The following is a 23,878-nucleotide window of genomic DNA, read 5'->3' on the forward strand; positions in this document are numbered from 1 at the left end:
AAGAAGAAGAAGAAGAAGAAGAAGAAGAAGAAGAAGAAGAAGAAGAAGAAGAAGAAGAAGAAGAAGAAGAAGAAGAAGAAGAGGATGTGAGTGTCTGTGAGTGTCTGTGAGGACGACTCAGGCCGATGGTGGAGGGACGAGGCCTCCGATCTTCTGATTCACACGGCAGGTTTGGACACGCAGCTGTTCAGACTCTCATCAGCTGCTCCAGGTTCATGAAGCAGCTTCACACACACTCACACAGGATGTGTGTGTGTGTGTGTGTGCGCTGAAGGCTCGCCCTGGTTTGAGGTTCACAGCGTTCCAGGAGGATCCGTAGAAAAACCTCCTTTTACTAGAAGAAGAAGAAGAAGAAGAGAAGTTGTTGGTTCTTTAACACGACTGTATTTTTGTGAACATGTTCTTTTTTTGTTCAGTGGAAAATGATGAATTGTGATCCAGGCACAGATTTGATACGGCTGTCTGGGATTAGAGCCACACTTTGGATTGTCAGTTACACACACACACACACACACGCACACGCACACTTTGCCTTGTCAAACTCACTCAAAGCTGATTGGCACAATCCCGTGTGTCTGCAGCCAAGCCTTTTAAAAGGTTAATATTTCAGTTCCCATTTGCCTCAAAGCTCTCCCTGTAAGCCGCCGCCGCCGCCGCGCTCCGCTCCTCGTCTATCTGCCGGTGATACGACAATCCCACTGAAGTGGGTCTGTCGACAAACAGCGCCTGTGTGTGTGTGTGTGTGTGTGTGTGTGTGTGTGTGTGTGTGTGTGAGAGATAATCCGCGTCGTGCGACTCTGATAGCTGCGCCTGTCACGCTGTCGAGTCGGAGCGTTTGTCTCCCTCGTGCTCGAAGTCGAATAGGTGTGAGAGAGCTGCAGAGAGGAGCCGAGCATTATGGGATAGCATGATGTCTGGTTGTTTTTGATTGGCTCCAGTCTGAGCCGTGAGGGTCTCAGCGCCGCTCTGCTCCACTGCCCGCTGCAGGGATTGATTGATTGATTGATTCCTGTCATGGCGGCGTGCAGACAAAAAACCCCCTCGGAGCTTTTTCATGAATTTATGCTCGGACAGTTTTGAAGCGTGATGCAGGAAGAATTTTTAAGGCTGAGGAAATGCAAAGCTGTGAGCCAGACTTGACTTCCTGTCAGATGACGGCTGCCAGTCACGCTCTGCAGAGAAGCTTGTTGACTTCTTACTCTCTGCACGGAGGCCAGGTAGCTGCACAGTGAGCAGCAAGGAGTCTGAAAGCGCCTGGCTGTTGACTCCTTGTTTACATCACGTTAGCTCGCCATCCAGCTTCTCACCATCTCCGAGTTTGCAGGTCGTGCATAAAGCCGCGTGTCCACCTGGGAGCGTTTGCTGCAGGACTGCTGTTCAGGTGTTGAAGGTTCCTGATTGGATGGTGACTTTGTCCCGCAGGCTGAGACACACGCGTCTCTAATGATGACAGTGAACATGTCCTTGAAGCCGCTCTCTGCTCGTGCAGGACGTCTGAGGACGAGAGGAGGACACGTCCTGTCACAAACGTCCCTACGTGTGTGTTGGATGTCTGCAGGTGTCCCGGGTCTGTCCTTAAAGTCTCCAAACGCGGGTCGATGCTTCCTGTGCAGACTCCGTCTTTTGATCATTTACTTATAAAGGTCATCGATCGACGCCGAGGTCACAGCTGATCGATCGAAGCCTTTCGGTTTAATATCTGTGCACTTTGACTTCCTGTAGAAGGACGATGATGGAGGCACATTTATTATTCCTCAGAGTGACAGAGTCCACCATCTCTCAGGATCACAAAACATGCTGCTGTTTTTATTTATTAACGCGTGTTATTGAACATGCAGCTGCTCACTTTGTTTCTTTTATTTCTTTTCTCCTTCGCTCATAATTCATCAGTCGTCCCGCTCCGTGTTGACATCTGGGTCACGGCCACCCGGAGGTCCACGCTAAAAGCATTTCTCCTTTCTTCTTCTCTGCCTCCTCTCACTGCTCATACATCCAGCTTCTCTTTTATTCATGGATTAAAAGCAGGCCGAGCCCACATACCTGCACACACACACACACACACACACACACACACACACACACACACACACACACACACACACACACACACACACACACACACACACACAGTGAGCTATCACTCCACTCACAGATTTTTATCCTGTTGCTCTCCGAGGCTCATCGTTGGCTCCGTGGATGTTTAACAGCGTTCACATTAAAGGGGTTTCTGCAGAGATCCTGGCAGCTCAGACTGCGGCGTGATGAAGTCCTGAAAGCTGAACACGGTGCAGATCAAACATTATTAGTGAGCGCACCTGACCCTTCATGAGACGATGACCACGTCTGTCTGAGACGAGCAGAGCGATGCTGCCTTACAGCCGGTTCACAGATCAGAGATTTATTAGTTGATGCTCAGACACAGATGAGTCTCTCCCATCTTTGCACCAGTTGTGGTGACAGATCATTAAAGGCTTGTATTGTCGCCTGTCCCGTGTAAAGGCGAGCTCGTTTCATAAAGTCAATATCAGCCGGTCTATTAATAGTTTGACTGGAAGTCAAATAAACGACTTGCAGTTGATTGCTTTGTTTGGCTTATATAAAAAAATCCATCTTTCATTATCAGATGAAAACTGGTCGACATCAAGATACCTGCATTTTCTAATATCTATACATCTGTGATTGTTCTTCTTCTATCTCACCAAACAGCCCCGCCCACTTTCTCTGGTCCAATCAGATCCAGAGCATTCAGGGGCAGAATCTAAAGTTAGAAGGAGGACATACTGGCTGCTGCATTGTTGTCAGAGAAGCTTCAACACAGCAGGTTTCCTTCATGATCACACAGGAAGAGAGCAGCTCTCTGATTGGTCCTTTGAAGAAGGATTGTTTGTCAGTGCAGGAGTGGATTATTCTGATATTCTGATAATTGCACCGAGTAAAGAAGCTAAATATGTCCTCCTCCACTGATGAGAACTCGTGTTTGGAGCCAACGTGCCGAAACATCCAAGAAACAGGAAATCCTGGCGCTGCCGCACAGTTTTCAGTCTGTGGAGAGATAGAGCTGTCTGTTTCCTCTGGCATCAACTGGCATCACACACACACACACACACACACACACACACACACACACACACACACACACTCTTCTCCCCCCTCAGCCCTTCCTGCTGCTAACTGGAGGCTGCAGGAGTGTGAGGAGAGTTTCAATGACTTGTGGCTGCGAGAACACTCACGCTGATGTTTCTGCTCAGTGGAGCGGCTAACACACACGTACACACACACACACACACACACACACACACACACACACACACACACACACACACACACACATTTGTATTAGTGCTGCATACTTGTTAGAAACTGTATTCAGTCTCTGAGCGTTCCCTTTAATCCTAACCTTTACCATTACTAACTCTGACATTTCCACTTAATCCCGTTCTAATCTGAGCTCTAAACCCGCATCCACTCTGCAGCTGCCCTGAAAAGAAGCAAAAAATGTTCCGACTCGGGAATATTCCCTCTTCCTTATTTCTTTTTTTGAGGACGTTTAATCCTTGCGAGGATTAAGCAGTTTGGTATAAGACGACGCTGGGAGCCGTGGAGCTTTGGCAGCAGAGGACGTGCTACTTAACTGTTCAGTGCTGCTGCAGCTCGCTCGCCCTGGGAGCGGCGCCCTCCTCAGACGCTCTCGAGCTGGGATCGGCTCGTTGCTATGACAAACATATTTATGAAAGTTGGCGGCGGCTGTGAGAGGCGAGGTGTTGATAGTCACCTCTCCGTCACTCGTGTCCGTCTGTGAGCTCTGGCAGCGTCTCTGCAAACACGGTTAAGAAGAAGTGCAGCGAGGTCCGACAGTGTTGACGACAGAGGACGTGTTTGAAACGTGGAGAGCAGGAATCACAGGGAGAGGTGTGTGTGAGCTCATCGAGTGTACCTGTGTGCAGGTGACGGACATGTTGGGAGGAGAGGGAGTGAGATGGCGTGCAGCAAAGGGCCTGAGGTCGGATTCAAACCCAGGGGCTACAGCCTCCGTACATGGGGTGCACGACACACCCACTAGGCCACCAGCGCCCCACTTATTTCCTGATTTATATCTGATTGGATGAAAGATTTCCCTTTAATTAAAGGTTATTATGAATAATGACTCCATGTTGGAGCTGCTTCACTTCCTGCAGATCAAAGAACGGATCCTCCTCAGCTGACCGGGCGTCAGACTGCAGAGTATCTCACTCTGTATCATGAACGTGTCTCAGGGCGTTCGACGCAGCTCGTCATCGTCGTGGATCAATAACATCAAATCTCATTTCAATAAACAAACAAACAAACAAACAAACACTGACGCCTGCAGCAGCTCTGCTTTTGGTTTAAGGCTCAAAACTCCATGTTCCAACATCACGGTTTCACGCCACGAGCCTCAGCTGGTGTGTGTGTGTGTGTGAGTGTGTGTGTGTGTGTGTGTGTGTGTGTGTGTGTGTGTGTGTGTGTGTGTGTGTGTCTGAAGCAGGTGTTACTGCAGCCAGGCATGTCCAGCTCAGTTGAGCAGATGGCATCGTCTGTGGGCTCTTTTTCCTTCACACCATCCTCCTCTCTCTCTCTCTCTCTCTCTCTCTCTCTCTCTCTCTCTCTCTCTGTCTCTCTCTCTCTCTGTCTCTCTCTGTCTCTCTCTCTCTCTCTCTCTCTCTGTCTCTCTCTCTCTCTGTCTCTCTCTGTCTCTCTCTCTCTCTGTCTCTCTCTCTCTCTCTCTATCATGACCAGCCTGTTGGTGCAGATGTTCCTCCGTCTTCACCTCCAATGTCAACATAACTCTTATCCTCCTTCCTCCTCCTCTTCTCTCCTCTTCCTCTTCCTCCTCCTCCTCCTCTTCCTCCTCCTCCTCCTCCTCCTCCTCCTCCTCCTCCTCTTCCTCCTCTTCCTCCTCCTCCTCGTCTCCTGGGTAACACGTATGATTAATGAGCGATAAATCCTGTTGCTCAACCATATAAACAGTTTCCCTGTTGGCTTGTAGAACAACAGCAGCACAGCTTCGAGCAGCCTGAGCAGCTCGCCGCTGGAAAACACCCACAGCTCCCACATTCTTACAGACGACACTTAAACAGGGTCATTATGTTCTCAGGCTTCAAGCTCCATTAATCATTCTATTCTGATCTGCTTACAAACCACACCAGGTGTTTTTGTCTTTGCAGGAGAATCACATTAACTTAAATAAACAAGAGGGACGCTTAAAGCCATTTCCTCCATTTCCCCTTCTGCTGATAGGAAACAGGAAGTCAGAGTGTAAATACTCAGTCTTCTCCTTGAGTGAAGCTGCTCCATTGTCCCTTCAAAATAAAACTCAGTCTCCTCCTAAAGTGAAGCTGCTCCATTGTCCCTTCAAAATAAAACTCAGTCTTCTCCTAAAGTGAAGCTGCTCCATTGTCCCTTCAAAATAAAACTCAGTCTCCTCCTAAAGTGAAGCTGCTCTTTGTCCCTTCTGGGCCTCCGTACATGTGTGACTGTGTCTGCAGAGACTCTGTCCTCTGACTGGATTTGACTCTTCTGATTTGTTCTGATTGACTTAGGACGTTTGTGGGCGGAGCTGGTGTGTTTCCTCCAGCCAATGAGAGTGCAGCAGGTGAGTTTAGGAGTGGATGCAGCTCAGTGAATCTGATGTGGACGTAGAAAATCTAATCAGAGTGAGGAGAAACAGCGAGAGGAGAAAGCTGCTTCTAAAACCGGGCTGAACCTTGTGTTGTCTTTGGCCCGTGGACGTGGAGCTGGTCTACTTCCTGTTGGACAGGAAGCTGACAAATACCGACGGTTAGCTTGTGCTGGCATGCGTTAGCTTGCAGTGTAAGTAGGCTGAATGTGAAGCAAGGAGGAAGCAGGAACTTCCTATTTTTATTGGCTGAAGAGGGCAAATAGGTAGAAGTAGAATCAACAAGCTGAGTCCTAAAACAAAGGTGACGACTGAAACATGCTGCAAATAAAAGAACATGTTGCTGCAGACATTTAAAACCAACAGCCAACTCTTTGTTCATTCCACTGTTTGTCCCTCCTCCTCCCAGCGGAGCAACACTCCCGGGTTCTCTGGAGTCCCAGATCGATGAAGCAGCAAACACAGGACAGCACAGAGAAAATATTCTGCAAATATGTGTCATGAATCCAGTTACTGCTCCCCCTAGAGGCCTAAAGCCTGCGGTACAAAGTGAGCTCCACATACCCAGGGTATCATCTGTGTCGCCAAGCATTCACACACCACTGGTTATCGACCAATCATGAGCAGACTTTGGTGTATGCTGAAAAGACAGTCAAAGCAAAAGGTGTTGTAGCGATTCAGATAGAAGTGATTGTACCCGAGCTAAAAAGCCTCTGCATGTTTCTAATAAGCTCCAGCAGCAGAAAGCTGCTCAAACTAGGATCAATGTTGGAGATGAAACATGGAGAGAGGTTAGAACGCAGAAAGCTTACAGACCCATGCAGAGCTGGCTAAACACTGAAGCTACAGTGTCCACCACATGCAGAGCTGGCTAAACACTGAAGCTACAGTGTCCACCACATGCAGAGCTGGCTAAACACTGAAGCTACAGTGTCCACCACATGCAGAGCTGGCTAAACACTGAAGCTACAGTGTCCACCACATGCAGAGCTGGCTAAACACTGAAGCTACAGTGTCTCTACATGCAGAGCTGGCTAAACACTGAAGCTACAGTGTCCACCACATGCAGAGCTGCCTAAACACTGAAGCTACAGTGTCCACCACATGCAGAGCTGGCTAAACACTGAAGCTACAGTGTCCACCACATGCAGAGCTGGCTAAACACTGAAGCTACAGTGTGCACCACATGCAGAGCTGGCTAAACACTGAAGCTACAGTGTCCACCACATGCAGAGCTGGCTAAACACTGAAGCTACAGTGTCCACCACATGCAGAGCTGGCTAAACACTGAAGCTACAGTGTCCCCCACATGCTGGCCTGTGTGAGAGGAGGGGGCGGAGCCAGACAGCTCTCTGTGATGATTAGAGTTTAGACTGCAGTACTCATTTTAAACACTAGGGGCGGAGCTACAGACTGCTCCTTTAAATGTGTAATCTCTGATTGGTTACTTCCGTGTATTGAAGCTCATAATGTTGTTTATTATAGAGATCAGACTGAATCACATCTGCACTTTGTCTCAGTTCATGTTTCCTGACGTTTAAAGCAGAAGATTTTCTGTTATTCTGCGATCAGACTGTTTTATTATATTTGCACAGAAAACAAAGCCGAAGCAGCTGTAATAAAAAAACATGTTCCTCAAGGAGATCAGAACGATTTCCACTTTTTTTTGGTTATAAATGCTGCAGCAGAAACTCATTAAAAAAGATGAAATATGTGCAGTGATACAGCTGACAGGTGGAGTTTAGCTCTCATGTTAACCTCAGCTGTTTGTGTTTCCTCGCTCAGCTTCCCTGAAGACATGCGAGTTTAAAAAAGTTGATTAAACATCCTGCTGGTTAGTTTGTCTCTGCGTTGCTGGCGAGCATCTGGTTATATTTGAAAAGAGTAAACATCTCATGTCCAGTTAATTCAGGTCGATACGTCCAATCAGCTTCAGGTGGCGAGGTTTGTTGGCGTGCAGACGAAGCTGAAACTGAGTTCTATTCAAGAGTTAAAAGGTTCAGATTACATAAATATCAACGTCTTCTGCCTGCTCAAACAGGCCGTTTGGAGATGTTCCCTTCATGACATCACAAAGGGCAGTAGCCCCTCCCCTTCATGACATCACAAAGGGCAGTAGCCCCTCCTTTAAATCAGCTGCAGGTGGCCGTCGTGATGAAGGTCGTGGACGTCTTTAACGTGTTGTTTTGTTTGTGAGACAGAGAAAGCTGCAGCGTTCGTCTTCACAGATCAAGTGGTTTTATTTTCTAACAGAAGCCTTTTTCACTTTTTGTTTGTTTGCTGTTTTTTTAAAAACAACTTTCTTAATCGCAGCTCTTCCAGTTAACTGCTTTTCCAATCATCCTGCTTTAATTCATTAACTTTAATTACCCGTCTCAGCGTAGAGCCTGCACTCGTCTGCATCATTAAACGCAGGATGTTGGTACTTAATCCTTTAAATGCGCCAAATATTAGTCCTCAGTAATCAAGCCAAACATCGGGGTTATTATTTTTACTCCTCCACGAACACGACGATCCTCCAAACTTCTTAATCAGCTGTAATGAGCGTGTTTAACATTCGTGCTAATGACAGAGTGTGGATTATATGGATGCTAATAAGCTGCTTTACATAAGATCTGTGTGTGTGTGTGTGTGTGTGTGTGTGTGTGTGTGTGTGTGTGTGTGTGTGTGTGTGTGTGTGTGTGTGTGTGTGTGTGTGTGTGTGTGTGTGTGTGTGTGTGTGTGGAGGAGATTTCCTATCTGACTCTGCTCCGAGGTCACAGCTGATTGGTCAGCTCGATATCTGCTCTGCTTTCAGTTTCAGGTCATTTCACAAGCTGACCTCGAGCGCCAACCCTAAGATAACATCGATCAGTGTGTGTGCGTGTGTGTGTGTGTGTGTGTGTGTGTGTGTGTGTGTGTGTTGAAACTCATCAGTTCTCAAACTGGAAATCATTAAATCAGTGCAGCGTGCTCACCCAGCTCCTGCGTTTGAGACGCAGGCACATTTCTGGAAACAAATGCTGCATTTTTTAAAAACAACAACAAATCTTTAGAGGCTTCAGCCAATCAGCTGTTAACTCTTATTTATTAACAGACATGTGCACTGAAGGTCAAGTAGTCGCAGCTTTCAAAGTGAATCATCTTTGGACTCATTTTTCACTTTTTCTCACTCCTCATCTGCACTGCTGACCTCAGAGTCAGCCTCCACTTGGACACTTTAATGCATATTGATAGTCACCTTACTGAGCACTGGTCACTTTAATGATGATCACCCTAATCATGTCTGTTTCCATCCTACTGTTGTGTTATGCTACATCTGTAATGGTTGACATGATCACCCTAACTACACTTAATGCTAATCTGCTCCTCAATAGTTGGGTACTTTAATGATAATCACCCTAATCACTCCTGGTTTCACCTTATTGTTTTGGACACTTAATGCTAATCACTGCTCCTTTATGTTGCTGAGCACTTTAATGGCCCAGTCTGCATCCCTGCATTGACTGTTTAATGACTGTACTCACATCTATCTATCTATCTATCTATCTATCTATCTATCTATCTATCTATCTATCTATCTATCTATCTATCTATCTATCTATCTATCTATCTATCTATCTATCTATCTATCTATCTATCTATCTATCTATCTATCTATCTATCTATCTATCTATCTATCTATCTATCTATCTTAATTATTAACAGACATGTGCACTGAAGGTCAAGTAGTCGCAGCTTTCAAAGTGAATCATCTTTGGACAGTTTTTCCTTTTGACAGTTTGGAGATGAATTATTTTTGACTGTTTGGTTTCCTTCAACACGGGTGTGATGTCATTCAGCTCGGAGGTTAAAGGCAGGTTGGTCATTTTCTGATACAGACGATGGATTTACTTTGTTCCTTTTCCAGAGAACCTGAGTTATTAATTTCTGTCAGGACCTAAAGACAAGTTCAACCAACATATTAAAAAAGTGTATCAGGAGGAAATCACAGACCCTGACTTTAAATACCGTCTTAATGCAGCACTGTTTTGTTCCCGGAGAACCAACATAATAAGTGCTCCCACTCTTCCCACTCCCAAGAACAACCAGCAGTCAGGTCACTTCAGATTTAAACAGTTTATTTAGCAGAGCAGAGAACAACAGGCCAAATCAACAACAAAGGTTAAAGTCCTTTACTCGTATACTATCAAAATAAAATAAAAGATTAAACTCTGACCGACTCTCCTAACGACTAAAACGTGAGAAGAAATCGGTCCTCTCTCTCTCATCACGCTGTGTTGCAATTATTTACAGTAATAAGTAATCACACAGAGATACAGATGATGCCTTCAGGGACTCCTCAGAGTTCAGGTGAAAAAGTCTGAAATCAGACGTTCACAGTAGCTGAAGCAACAGACGACAGTTAACCAGTTAAACACTCTGAGCAGATTATCTTTAAAGAGACGCCGACAAACCGACCAATCAGGAGCAAGCTTTCACCTGCTGTTTAATTACACTCAAAGTTATAATGAACAAAACACCGTCACCATGACAACGCAGTCACAAACAATACTGAGAGAGTCAGAGCATCATCTTCTTCATGTGTTAGTGTTCCACAGTCACAGAGATCTTCTCTGGTAAAATCTTCAGTGGGAGTTTATCCACAGTGTCAATGTAAGGAAACATCCTGTCAGTGAAAGTGTGTGTGAAGGTGTGTATGTGTGTGTTAGTATCAGGATCAGAGAACGACAGCTCTCCTCTGTTAAAGTCCAGATTCACTCTGATCCTCTGAGGATTCTTCTCCAATGAGAGAACAGTGTTTGTACATGGTGGGGAGTCTGCCCAGTATCCAGTATCATAGAAACATATTAACCATAATCCAGACTGTATGTCTCCCTTCCTCTGTACAGACTCTGGTAACACTCCCAGAAACCAGCCTGTACTGTCTCCAACCTGGACGTCCCAGCTGTGAGTCCCTGAGTTAAAGCCCTCAGAGCCCAGGACAGAGTAGTCACCATCTAACCTCTCTGGATTATCAGGAAGCTGCAGCTCTTCCTCTCCTCGTCTCACACAGGTCAGATCTTCAGACAGGATGAGGACTGAATCAGCAGTGTTTGGGTCCAGAATGATCGGAGTGTAGGAGACCATGTCCTTCATCTTGGTCCAGATGTTGAAGCTCAGGTTGCCCAGGTGTTTGGCCTGGTCTATCAGAGCTCCTGAGGGCAGCTGTGGATCCTCCAGCAGGGGGCGCTGCTGGACTCTTTCCACTGCAGCCTTGTAGTTTTTCAGGAATGAGACGTCTGCAGCTCTCAGCTCGTCCTCTGTGTCTCTGACTGTGAGTGAAAGAGCTGCTATCTCTCTGCTCAGAGCTTCCATCTCCTCCTTCATCCTCTGACTCTTCTGCTCCTCTTCCTCCCTCAGTGCACACAGCCTGGCCTCCTCTTCCTCTTCTAGAAACTGGTGAAGCTTCTTAAACTGCTCCTTAATCTGCCTCTCTGTGTGTCGGACCTGGACCTGAATGTGTTCTGCTGTTTGATCAAACTTCACTTTAACTTCTTCACAAACCTTTAACTTCTTCTTTACCGGCTCCAGAGTTTCCTGAAGTTTCTTCTTGAGTTGTCGAGCAGCTTCATCGATGGGTCTGAATCTGTGCTCAGAGTGTTTCTCTGAATCTCTGCAGACGACACACACCGGCTCCTGATGGTCCAGACAGAAGAGTTTGAGTTTCTCAGAGTGCAGACTGCAGAGATCCTCTGAAGCTCTCTGATCTCTCTCCTGCAGGAAACTCTCACACACGTTCCTTAAAGCAAAGGCAGAAGGTAATACTTCCTTTGAGTTTCTCCTCTTACAGAGTGGACAGTCCTGGTTCTCCTTCTCCTTCCAGCATTTCTGCACACACACTCTACAGAAGCTGTGGCTGCAGGACAGCATCACTGGATCTTTAAAGATGTCGAGGCAGATCGGACAGCTCAGATCTTCCTCTAACTTGGACGCCATTTTACCTCAGAGTCAAAACACGCAGCAGAAAAAAACAGGAAGCCGCTCCCCGTCCCTGAGAGTTACTCTGACTTTGAAACTCTGGTTCAGTTTGTGGATTCAGCAGCAGCTTGAAGTGTTCGTATTCCCAGTATCCCAGTATAACAAGTACTCCCAGTATCCCAGTATAACAAGTACTCCCAGTATCCCCTCGTCCTCCTGTCCTCTCTCAGTGGAAGTCCTGCTGGTTTGTGTCTGCAGGTCGAAGCCCGTCTGTCAGTGTGTCTCTGCAGAGTGAGGCAGAATAACGGCCTGTTTCCTGGTTTGTCACAGTTGAGGGGGCGGAGCTTCAGTCTGATTTCTCTTCCTGCAGCTTGAAGTGGAATCTCTCAGTCTGTTGTTATTAGTTCCTCTTCGTCGCTGTGTGGAGCTCTGACTGCTCAAAGAACCAGAACATGAAGAAAAGGATTCAAAGAGAGACGTCAGGCTGAAGACAGAAGAACACCTGGAAGGTTTCATATCACTAAACGTGAAGTTCAATACCACATTTTGGATCTTTCTTTCTCTGCCAGACAACAATTAACAACTTTAAACTATTGAAAAATATGTGAACGAAAAGTGCTGAGTCAGCGTTTGTTCTTTGCAGCAACGACTCCACTGCAGTTTTCATTGGTGTGATTGGTGATAATTTTCAGCAGAGGCGAGCTTGAGACGGCTCCTCCTCCGTCTCCTCACCGGTGTTAAACTTCCTGAAGAATCCTAAAGTCTGTTCGTGCTTCTGCTTTAGTTTGGTAACATGAAAAAGAAAACATGATGGGACATCGATGCATTCACAGAAGAGATCTAACAGGGTCATTCTCAATAACATGCAGAGAGTGAAGCAGCACTCAGATGAGTTAATAAGGAACAGGATGGCTTCACTTTATGCAAATGAGCATCTGTGCAAAACAACAAAACACTTTTTAAAGGCATGTGCTAAAAGCTTGATACTACCTCACAGAGAGACCACAGTACGTCAGACTGAAGCACATCTGACACTGTGGTCAGCAGCACCGGAGCACCACAGGGGACTGTCCTCTCCCCTGTCCTGTTCATCCTGTACACCTCTGACTTCCAGTATAACTCTGAGCTCTGCCACATGCAGAAATACTCGGACGACACTGCGATAGTTGCTTGTGTCAGGGATGGACAGGAGGAGGAGTACAGGAGGCTGATCAAGGACTTTGTGACGTGGTGCAGTGCCAACCATCTGCAGCTAAACACCTCCAAGACCAAGGAGATGGTGGTGGACTTCCGAAGGAACAAACCACATCTAGAACCTGTTTCCATCGGGGGGGTCGACGTGGAGGTGGTCAGGACCTACGGGTACCTGGGGCTGCAGCTGGATGACAAGCTGGACTGGTCGCCTAACATGGACACTACCTGCAGGAAGGGACAGAGTCGTCTGTACTTCCTGAGAAGGCTGGGGTCCTTCAACATCTGCAAAAAGCTGCTGCAGATGTTCTACCAGTCTGTGGTGTCCAGCGTCCTCTTCTACGCCGTGGTGTGCTGGGGAGGAAGCTGCAAGAAGAGGGACGCAGCACGCCTGGACAGACTGGTGAGGAGGGCCGGCTCTGTGGTGGGTACAGAGCTGGACTCACTGGTGACAGTGGTAGAGAGGAGGTCTCTGGACAAAATGCTCTCCATCATGGACAACACACACCACCCTCTGCACAGCACCTTCACCGGGCAGAGGAGCATGTTCAGTGACAGGCTGCTGTCACAGTCGTGCTCCACGGACAGACTCAAGAACTCTTTTGTCCCCCTATAGGCCATCAGACTGTACAACACTTCACTGTCACGGCAGGGAAGAAGCACACGGTGAATCCTGGACTCATTTTTCACTTTTTCTTACTCCTCATCTGCACTGCTGACCTCAGAGTCAGCCTCCAGTTGGACACTTTAATGCATATTGATAGTCACCTTACTGAGCACTGGTCACTTTAATGATAATCACCCTAATCATGTCTGTTTCCATCCTACTGTTGTGTTATGCTACATCTGTAATGGTTGACATGATCACCCTAATTAGGTCAAGTTTCACTCTATTGTCTTTGACACTTAATGCTAATCTGCTCCTCAATAGTTGGGTACTTTAATGGCAATCACCCTAATCACTCCTGGTTTCACCTTATTGTTTTGGACACTTAATGCTAATCACTGCTCCTTTATGTTGCTGAGCACTTTAATGGCCCAGTCTGCATCCCTGCATTGACTGTTTAATGACTGTACTCACATCTATCTATCTATCTATCTATCTATCTATCTATCTATCTATCTATCTATCTATCTATCTATCTATCTATCTATCTATCTATCTATCTATCTATCTATCTATCTATCTATCTATCTATCTATCTATCTATCTATCTATCTATCTATCTATCTATCTATCTATCTATCTATCTATCTATCTTAATTATTAACAGACATGTGCACTGAAGGTCAAGTAGTCGCAGCTTTCAAAGTGAATCATCTTTGGACAGTTTTTCCTTTTGACAGTTTGGAGATGAATTATTTTTGACTGTTTGGTTTCCTTCAACACGGGTGTGATGTCATTCAGCTCTGAGGTTAAAGGCAGGTTGGTCATTTTCTGATACAGACGATGGATTTACTTTGTTCCTTTTCCAGAGAACCTCAGTTATTAATTTCTGTCAGGACCTAAAGACAAGTTCAACCAACATATTAAAAAGGTGTATCAGGAGGAAATCACAGACCCTGACTTTAAATACCGTCTTAATGCAGCACTGTTTTGTTCCCGGAGAACCAACATAATAAGTGCTCCCACTCTTCCCACTCCCAAGAACAACCAGCAGTCAGGTCACTTCAGATTTAAACAGTTTATTTAGCAGAGCAGAGAACAACAGGCCAAATCAACAACAAGAAGGTTAAAGTCCTTTACTCGTATACTATCAAAATAAAATAAAAGATTAAACTCTGACCGACTCTCCTAACGACTAAAACGTGAGAAGAAATCGGTCCTCTCTCTCTCATCACGCTGTGTTGCAATTATTTTCAGTAATAAGTAATCACACAGAGATACAGATGATGCCTTCAGGGACTCCTCAGAGTTCAGGTGAAAAAGTCTGAAATCAGACGTTCACAGCAGCTGAAGCAACAGACGACAGTTAACCAGTTAAACACTCTGAGCAGATTATCTTTAAAGAGACGCCGACAAACCGACCAATCAGGAGCAAGCTTTCACCTGCTGTCTAATTGCACTCAAAGTTATAATGAACAAAACACCGTCACCATGACAACGCAGTCACAAACAATGCTGAGAGAGTCAGATCATCATCTTCATGTGTTAGTGTTCCACAGTCACAGAGATCTTCTCTGGTAAAATCTTCAGTTCATCCCAAGTGTTAATGTAAGGAAACATCCTGTCAGTGAAAGTGTGTGTGAAGGTGTGTATGTGTGTGTTAGTATCAGGATCAGAGAACGACAGCTTTCCTCTGTTACAGTCCAGATTCACTCTGATCCTCTGAGGATTCTTCTTCACTGAGAGCTCAGTGTTTGTACATGGTGGAGAGTATGTTCTGTATTCACCATCATAGAACCATATTGTCCATAATCCAGTCTGTATGCGTCCCTTCCTCTGTACAGACTCTGGTAACACTCCCAGAAACCAGCCTGTACTGTCTCCAACCTGGACGTCCCAGCTGTGAGTCCCTGAGTTAAAGCCCTCAGAGCCCAGGACAGACCAGTCATCATCAAACCTCTCTGGATTATCAGGAAGCTGCTGTCTCTGTCCTCTTAGACTCACACAGGTCAGATCTTCAGACAGGATGAGGACAGGATGAGCAGTGTTTGGGTCCAGAATGAGCGGACTGTAGGAGACCATGTCCTTCATCTTGGTCCAGATGTTGAAGCTCAGGTTGCCCAGGTGTTTGGCCCGGTCTATCAGAGCTCCTGAGGGCAGCTGTGGATCCTCCAGCAGGGGGCGCTGCTGGACTCTTTCCACTGCAGCCTTGTAGTTTTTCAGGAATGAGACGTCTGCAGCTCTCAGCTCGTCCTCTGTGTCTCTGACTGTGAGTGAAAGAGCTGCTATCTCTCTGCTCAGAGCCTCCATCTCCTCCTTCATCCTCTGACTCTTCTGCTCCTCTTCCTCCCTCAGTGCACACAGCCTGGCCTCCTCTTCCTCTTCTAGAAACTGGTGAAGCTTCTTAAACTGCTCCTTAATCTGCCTCTCTGTGTGTCGGGCCTGGACCTGAATGTGTCCTGCTGTTTGATCAAACTTCACTTTAACTTCTTCACAAACCTTTAACTTCTTCTTTACCGGCTTCAGAGTTTCCTGAAGTTTCTTCTTGTGTTCTTCAGCAGCTTCATCGATGGGTCTGAATCTGTGCTCAGAGTGTTTCTGTGAATCTCTGCAGACGACACACACCGGCTCCTGATGGTCCAGACAGAAGAGTTTGAGTTTCTCAGAGTGCAGACTGCAGAGATCCTCTGAAGATCTCTGATCTCTCTCCTGCTGGAAACTCTCACACAGATTCTTTAAAGCAAAGACAGAAGGTAATTCTTCCTTTGAATGTCTCCTCTTACAGAGTGGACAGTCCTGGTTCTCCTTCTCCTTCCAGCAGTCCTGCACACACACTCTACAGAAGCTGTGGCTGCAGGACAGCATCACTGGATCTTTAAAGATGTCGAGGCAGATCGGACAGCTCAGATCTTCCTCTAACTTGGACGCCATTTTACCTCAGAGTCAAAACACGCAGCAGAAAAAAACAGGAAGCCGCTCCCCGTCCCTGAGAGTTACTCTGACTTTGAAACTCTGGTTCAGTTTGTGGATTCAGCAGCAGCTTGAAGTGTTCGTATTCCCAGTATCCCAGTATAACAAGTACTCCCAGTATCCCCTCGTCCTCCTGTCCTCTCTCAGTGGAAGTCCTGCTGGTTTGTGTCTGCAGGTCGAAGCCCGTCTGTCAGTGTGTCTCTGCAGAGTGAGGCAGAATAACGGCCTGTTTCCTGGTTTGTCACAGTTGAGGGGGCGGAGCTTCAGTCTGATTTCTCTTCCTGCAGCTTGAAGTGGAATCTCTCAGTCTGTTGTTATTAGTTCCTCTTCATCGCTGTGTGGAGCTCTGACTGCTCAAAGAACCAGAACATGAAGAAAAGGATTCAAAGAGAGACGTCAGGCTGAAGACAGAAGAACACCTGGAAGGTTTCATATCACTAAACGTGAAGTTGAATACCACATTTTGGATCTTTCTTTCTCTGCCAGACAACAATTAACAACTTTAAACTATTGAAAAATATGTGAACGAAAAGTGCTGAGTCAGCTTTTGTTCTTTGCAGTAACGACTCCACTGCAGTTTTCATTGGTGATAATTTTCAGCAGAGACGAGCTTGAGACGGCTCCTCCTCCGTCTCCTCACCGGTGTTAAACTTCCTGAAGAATCCTAAAGTCTGTTCGTGCTTCTGCTTTAGTTTGGTAACATGAAAAAGAAAACATGATGGGACATCGATGCATTCACAGAAGAGATCTAACAGGGCAATTCTCAATAACATGCAAAGAGTGAAGCAGCACTCAGATGAGTTAATAAGGAACAGGATGGATTCACTTTATGCAAATGAGCATCTGTGCAAAACAAAAAACACTTTTTAAAGGCATGTGCTAAAAGCTTGATACTACCTCACAGAGAGACCACAGTACGTCAGACTGAAGGACTGCACATCTGACACTGTGGTCAGCAGCACCGGAGCACCACAGGGGACTGTCCTCTCCCCTGTCCTGTTCACCCTGTACACCTCGGACTTCCAGTATAACTCTGAGCTCTGCCACATGCAGAAATACTCGGACGACACTGCGATAGTTGCTTGTGTCAGGGATGGACAGGAGGAGGAGTACAGGAGCCTGATCGAGGACTTTGTGACGTGGTGCAGTGCCAACCATCTGCAGCTAAACACCTCCAAGACCAAGGAGATGGTGGTGGACTTCCGAAGGAACAAACCACATCTAGAACCTGTTTCCATCGGGGGGTCGACGTGGAGGTGGTAAGGACCTACGGGTATCTGGGGCTGCAGCTGGATGACAAGCTGGACTGGTCGCCTAACATGGACACTACCTGCAGGAAGGGACAGAGCCGTCTGTACTTCCTGAGAAGGCTGGGGTCCTTCAACATCTGCAAAAAGCTGCTGCAGATGTTCTACCAGTCTGTGGTGTCCAGCGTCCTCTTCTACGCCGTGGTGTGCTGGGGAGGAAGCTGCAAGAAGAGGGACGCAGCACGCCTGGACAGACTGGTGAGGAGGGCCGGCTCTGTGGGGGGTACAGAGCTGGACTCACTGGTGAGGAGGGCCGGCTCTGTGGTGGGTACAGAGCTGGACTCTTTGGTGAGAAGGGCCGGCTCTGTGGTGGGTACAGAGCTGGACTCACTGGTGACAGTGGTAGAGAGGAGGACTCTGGACAAAATGCTCTCCATCATGGACAACACACACCACCCTCTGCACAGCACCTTCACCGGGCAGAGGAGCATGTTCAGTGACAGACTGCTGTCACAGTCGTGCTCCACGGACAGACTCAAGAACTCTTTTGTCCCCCTATAGGCCATCAGACTGTACAACACTTCACTGTCACGGCAGGGAAGAAGCGCACGGTGAACCCTGGACTCATTTTTCACTTTTTTTCTCATTCCTCATCTGCACTGCTGACCTCAGAGTCAGCCCCCAGTTGGACACTTTAATGCATATTGATAGTCACCTTACTGAGCACTGGTCACTTTAATGATAATCACCCTAATCATGTCTGGTTTCATCCTACTGTTGTGTTATGCTACATCTGTAATGGTTGACATGATCACTCTAACTAGGTCAAGAGTCACTCTATTGTCTTCAACACTTAATGCTAATCTGCTCCTCAATAGTTGGGTACTTTAATGATAATCACCCTAATCACTCCTGGTTTCACCTTATTGTTTTGGACACTTAATGCTAATCACTGCTCCTTTATGTTGCTGAGCACTTTATTGGCCCAGTCTGCATCCCTGCATTGACTGTTTAATGACTGTACTCACATCTATCTATCTATCTATCTATCTATCTATCTATCTATCTATCTATCTATCTATCTATCTATCTATCTATCTATCTATCTATCTATCTATCTATCTATCTATCTATCTATCTATCTATCTATCTATCTATCTATCTATCTATCTATCTATCTATCTATCTTAATTATTAACAGACATGTGCACTGAAGGTCAAGTAGTCGCAGCTTTCAAAGTGAATCATCTTTGGACAGTTTTTCCTTTTGACAGTTTGGAGATGAATTATTTTTGACTGTTTGGTTTCCTTCAACACGGGTGTGATGTCATTCAGCTCGGAGGTTAAAGGCAGGTTGGTCATTTTCTGATACAGACGATGGATTTACTTTGTTCCTTTTCCAGAGAACCTGAGTTATTAATTTCTGTCAGGACCTAAAGACAAGTTCAACCAACATATTAAAACAGTGTATCAGGAGGAAATCACAGACCCTGACTTTAAATACTGTCTTAATGCAGCACTGTTTTGTTCCCGGAGAACCAACATAATAAGTGCTCCCACTCTTCCCACTCCCAAGAACAACCAGCAGTCAGGTCACTTCAGATTTAAACAGTTTATTTAGCAGAGCAGAGAACAACAGGCCCAAAAACAACAAGAAGGTTAAAGTCCTTTACTCGTATACTATCAAAATAAAATAAAAGATTAAACTCTGACCGACTCTCCTAACGACTAAAACATGAGAAGAAATCGGTCCTCTCTCTCTCTCATCACGCTGTGTTGCAATTATTTACAGTAATAAGTAATCACACAGAGATACAGATGATGCCTTCAGGGACTCCTCAGAGTTCAAGTGAAAAAGTCTGAAATCAGACGTTCACAGTAGCTGAAGCAACAGACGACAGTTAACCAGTTAAACACTCTGAGCAGATTATCTTTAAAGAGACGCCGACAAACCAACCAATCAGGATCAAGATTTTACCTGGTGTCTAATTACACTCAAAGTTATAATGAACAAAACACACACCGTCACCATGACAACGCAGTCACAAACAATGCTGAGAGAGTCAGAGCATCATCTTCTTCATGTGTTAGTGTTCCACAGTCACAGAGATCTTCTCTGATAAAATCTTCAGTGGGAGTTCATCCCCAGTGAAAAAGGAAGGAAACATCCTGTCAGTGAAAGTGTGTGTGAAGGTGTGTATGTGTGTGTTAGTATCAGGATCAGAGAACGACAGCTTTCCTCTGTTACAGTCCAGATTCACTCTGATCCTCTGAAACTTCTTCTTCACTGAGAGATCAGTGTGTGTACCTGGTGGAGAGTATGCTGTGTATTTATCATCATCGAACTCTATTCTCCATAATCCAGACTCTATGTCTCCCTTCCTCTGTCCAGACTCTGCTAACACTCCCAGGAACCAGTATGTACTGTCTCCAACCTGGACGTCCCAGCTGTGAGTCCCTGAGTTAAAGCCCTCAGAGCCCAGGACAGAGCAGTCATCATCAATCCTCTCTGGATTATCAGGAAGCTGCTCACTATGTCCTCCACTCACACAGGTCAGATCTTCAGACAGGATGAGGTATGGACTAGCAGTGTTTGGGTCCAGAATGATCGGACTGTAGGAGACCATGTCCTTCATCTTGGTCCAGATGTTGAAGCTCAGGTTGCCCAGGTGTTTGGCCTGGTCTATCAGAGCTCCTGAGGGCAGCTGTGGATCCTCCAGCAGGGGGCGCTGCTGGACTCTTTCCACTGCAGCCTTGTAGTTTTTCAGGAATGAGACGTCTGCAGCTCTCAGCTCGTCCTCTGTGTCTCTGACTGTGAGTGAAAGAGCTGCTATCTCTCTGCTCAGAGCTTCCATCTCCTCCTTCATCCTCTGACTCTTCTGCTCCTCTTCCTCCCTCAGTGCACACAGCCTGGCCTCCTCTTCCTCTTCTAGAAACTGGTGAAGCTTCTTAAACTGCTCCTTAATCTGCCTCTCTGTGTGTCGGGCCTGGACCTGAATGTGTCCTGCTGTTTGATCAAACTTCACTTTAACTTCTTCCCAAACCTTTAACTTCTTCTTTACCGGCTTCAGAGTTTCCTCAAGTTTCTTCTTGTGCTGTCGAGCAGCTTCATCGATGGGTCTGAATCTGTGCTCAGAGTGTTTCTCTGAATCTCTGCAGATGTGACACACCGGCTCCTGATGGTCCAGACAGAAGAGTTTGAGTTTCTCAGAGTGCAGACTGCAGAGATCCTCTGAAGCTCTCTGATCTCTCTCCTGCAGGAAACTCTCACACAGATTCTTTAAAGCAAAGACAGGAGGTAATCCTCCCTTTGAATGTTTCCTCTTACAGAGTGGACACTCCTGGTTCTTCTTCTCCTTCCAGCAGTTCTGCACACACACTCTACAGAAGCTGTGGCTGCAGGACAGGATCACTGGATCTTTAAAGATGTCGAGGCAGATCGGACAGCTCAGATCTTCCTCTAACTTGGACGCCATTTTACCTCAGAGTCAAAACATGCAGCAGAAAAAAACAGGAAGCCGCTCCCCGTCCCTGAGAGTTACTCTGACTTTGAAACTCTGGTTCAGTTTGTGGATTCAGCAGCAGCTTGAAGTGTTCGTATTCCCAGTATCCCAGTATAACAAGTATTCCCAGTATCCCCTCGTCCTCCTGTCCTCTCTCAGTGGAAGTCCTGCTGGTTTGTGTCTGCAGGTCGAAGCCCGTCTGTCAGTGTGTCTCTGCAGAGTGAGGCAGAATAACAGCCTGTTTCCTGGTTTGTCACAGTTGAGGGGGCGGAGCTTCAGTCTGATTTCTCTTCCTGCAGCTTGAAGTGGAATCTCTCAGTCTGTTGTTATTAGTTCCTCTTCGTCGCTGTGTGGAGCTCTGACTGCTCAAAGAACCAGAACATGAAGAAAAGGATTCAAAGAGAGACGTCAGGCTGAAGACAGAAGAACACCTGGAAGGTTTCATATCACTAAACGTGAAGTTGAATATTTTACATTTTGGATCTTTCTTTCTATGCCAGACAACAATTAACAACTTTAAACTATTGAAAAATATGTGAACGAAAAGTGCTGAGTCAGCGTTTGTTCTTTGCAACAACGACTCCACTGCAGTTTTCATTGGTGATAATTTTCAGCAGAGACGAGCTTGAGACGGCTCCTCCTCCGTCTCCTCACCGGTGTTAAACTTCCTGAAGAATCCTAAAGTCTGTTCGTGCTTCTGCTTTAGTTTGGTAACATGAAAAAGAAAACATGATGGGACATCGATGCATTCACAGAAGAGATCTAACAGGGCAATTCTCAATAACATGCAAAGAGTGAAGCAGCACTCAGATGAGTTAATAAGGAACAGGATGGATTCACTTTATGCAAATGAGCATCTGTGCAAAACAAAAAACACTTTTTAAAGGCATGTGCTAAAAGCTTGATACTACCTCAAAGAGAGACCACAGTACGTCAGACTGAAGGACTGCACATCTGACACTGTGGTCAGCAGCACCGGAGCACCACAGGGGACTGTCCTCTCCCCTGTCCTGTTCACCCTGTACACCTCGGACTTCCAGTATAACTCTGAGCTCTGCCACATGCAGAAATACTCGGACGACACTGCGATAGTTGCTTGTGTCAGGGATGGACAGGAGGAGGAGTACAGGAGCCTGATCGAGGACTTTGTGACGTGGTGCAGTGCCAACCATCTGCAGCTAAACACCTCCAAGACCAAGGAGATGGTGGTGGACTTCCGAAGGAACAAACCACATCTAGAACCTGTTTCCATCGGGGGGTCGACGTGGAGGTGGTAAGGACCTACGGGTATCTGGGGCTGCAGCTGGATGACAAGCTGGACTGGTCGCCTAACATGGACACTACCTGCAGGAAGGGACAGAGCCGTCTGTACTTCCTGAGAAGGCTGGGGTCCTTCAACATCTGCAAAAAGCTGCTGCAGATGTTCTACCAGTCTGTGGTGTCCAGCGTCCTCTTCTACGCCGTGGTGTGCTGGGGAGGAAGCTGCAAGAAGAGGGACGCAGCACGCCTGGACAGACTGGTGAGGAGGGCCGGCTCTGTGGTGGGTACAGAGCTGGACTCACTGGTGAGGAGGGCCGGCTCTGTGGTGGGTACAGAGCTGGACTCTTTGGTGAGGAGGGCCGGCTCTGTGGTGGGTACAGAGCTGGACTCACTGGTGACAGTGGTAGAGAGGAGGACTCTGGACAAAATGCTCTCCATCATGGACAACACACACCACCCTCTGCACAGCACCTTCACCGGGCAGATGAGCATGTTCAGTGACAGACTGCTGTCACAGTCGTGCTCCACGGACAGACTCAAGAACTCTTTTGTCCCCCTGGCCATCAGACTGTACAACACTTCACTGTCACGGCAGGGAAGAAGCGCACGGTGAACCCTGGACTCATTTTTCACTTTTTTTCTCATTCCTCATCTGCACTGCTGACCTCAGAGTCAGCCCCCAGTTGGACACTTTAATGCATATTGATAGTCACCTTACTGAGCACTGGTCACTTTAATGATAATCACCCTAATCATGTCTGGTTTCATCCTACTGTTGTGTTATGCTACATCTGTAATGGCTGACATGATCACTCTAACTAGGTCAAGAGTCACTCTATTGTCTTCAACACTTAATGCTAATCTGCTCCTCAATAGTTGGGTACTTTAATGATAATCACCCTAATCACTCCTGGTTTCACCTTATTGTTTTGGACACTTAATGCTAATCACTGCTCCTTTATGTTGCTGAGCACTTTATTGGCCCAGTCTGCATCCCTGCATTGACTGTTTAATGACTGTACTCACATCTATCTATCTATCTATCTATCTATCTATCTATCTATCTATCTATCTATCTATCTATCTATCTATCTATCTATCTATCTATCTATCTATCTATCTATCTATCTATCTATCTATCTATCTATCTATCTATCTATCTATCTATCTATCTATCTATCTATCTATCTATCTATCTATCTTAATTATTAACAGACATGTGCACTGAAGGTCAAGTAGTCGCAGCTTTCAAAGTGAATCATCTTTGGACAGTTTTTCCTTTTGACAGTTTGGAGATGAATTATTTTTGACTGTTTGGTTTCCTTCAACACGGGTGTGATGTCATTCAGCTCTGAGGTTAAAGGCAGGTTGGTCATTTTCTGATACAGACGATGGATTTACTTTGTTCCTTTTCCAGAGAACCTGAGTTATTAATTTCTGTCAGGACCTAAAGACAAGTTCAACCAACATATTAAAACAGTGTATCAGGAGGAAATCACAGACCCTGACTTTAAATACTGTCTTA

At 46.2% G+C, this 23,878-nt stretch overlaps 2 protein-coding genes across 2 annotated transcripts; both read right to left on the reverse strand.

Annotated features, from left to right (window-relative positions):
* Positions 1 to 9,742: 9,742 nt before the first annotated feature.
* Positions 9,743 to 16,598, reverse strand: LOC306836580 (uncharacterized protein). The gene is made up of 2 exons (XM_079363754.1): positions 14,931 to 16,598; positions 9,743 to 11,599 (listed from the first exon to the last, which is right to left on the reverse strand). The coding sequence occupies exons 1-2, from the start codon at positions 16,302 to 16,304 to the stop codon at positions 10,202 to 10,204; spliced, it is 2,772 nt and encodes a 923-aa protein (XP_079219880.1). The 5' UTR covers positions 16,305 to 16,598; the 3' UTR covers positions 9,743 to 10,201.
* A 3,079-nt stretch (positions 16,599 to 19,677) lies between these two features.
* On the reverse strand, positions 19,678 to 21,488 carry LOC306836581 (E3 ubiquitin-protein ligase TRIM39-like; the record flags this gene model as incomplete). Its single annotated transcript, XM_079363755.1, has 1 exon — positions 19,678 to 21,488. The coding sequence occupies exon 1, from the start codon at positions 21,064 to 21,066 to the stop codon at positions 19,678 to 19,680; it is 1,389 nt and encodes a 462-aa protein (XP_079219881.1). The 5' UTR covers positions 21,067 to 21,488.
* Between the last annotated feature and the right edge of the window lie 2,390 nt (positions 21,489 to 23,878).

Source organism: Symphodus melops (assembly GCF_947650265.1).
Source record: "Symphodus melops genome assembly, chromosome: 16".
Taxonomy (NCBI): Eukaryota; Metazoa; Chordata; class Actinopteri; order Labriformes; family Labridae; genus Symphodus; species Symphodus melops.

Coding starts and splice junctions, on each gene's coding strand:
- LOC306836580 (XM_079363754.1), bottom strand. CDS start 16,304: ATGGCGTCCAAGTTAGAGGAAGATCTGAGCTGTCCGATCTGCCTCGAC. Junction 11,600..14,930: donor CAGAGAAGATCTCTGTGACT/GTGGAACACTAA, acceptor TTTTGACTCTGA/GGTAAAATGGCGTCCAAGTT.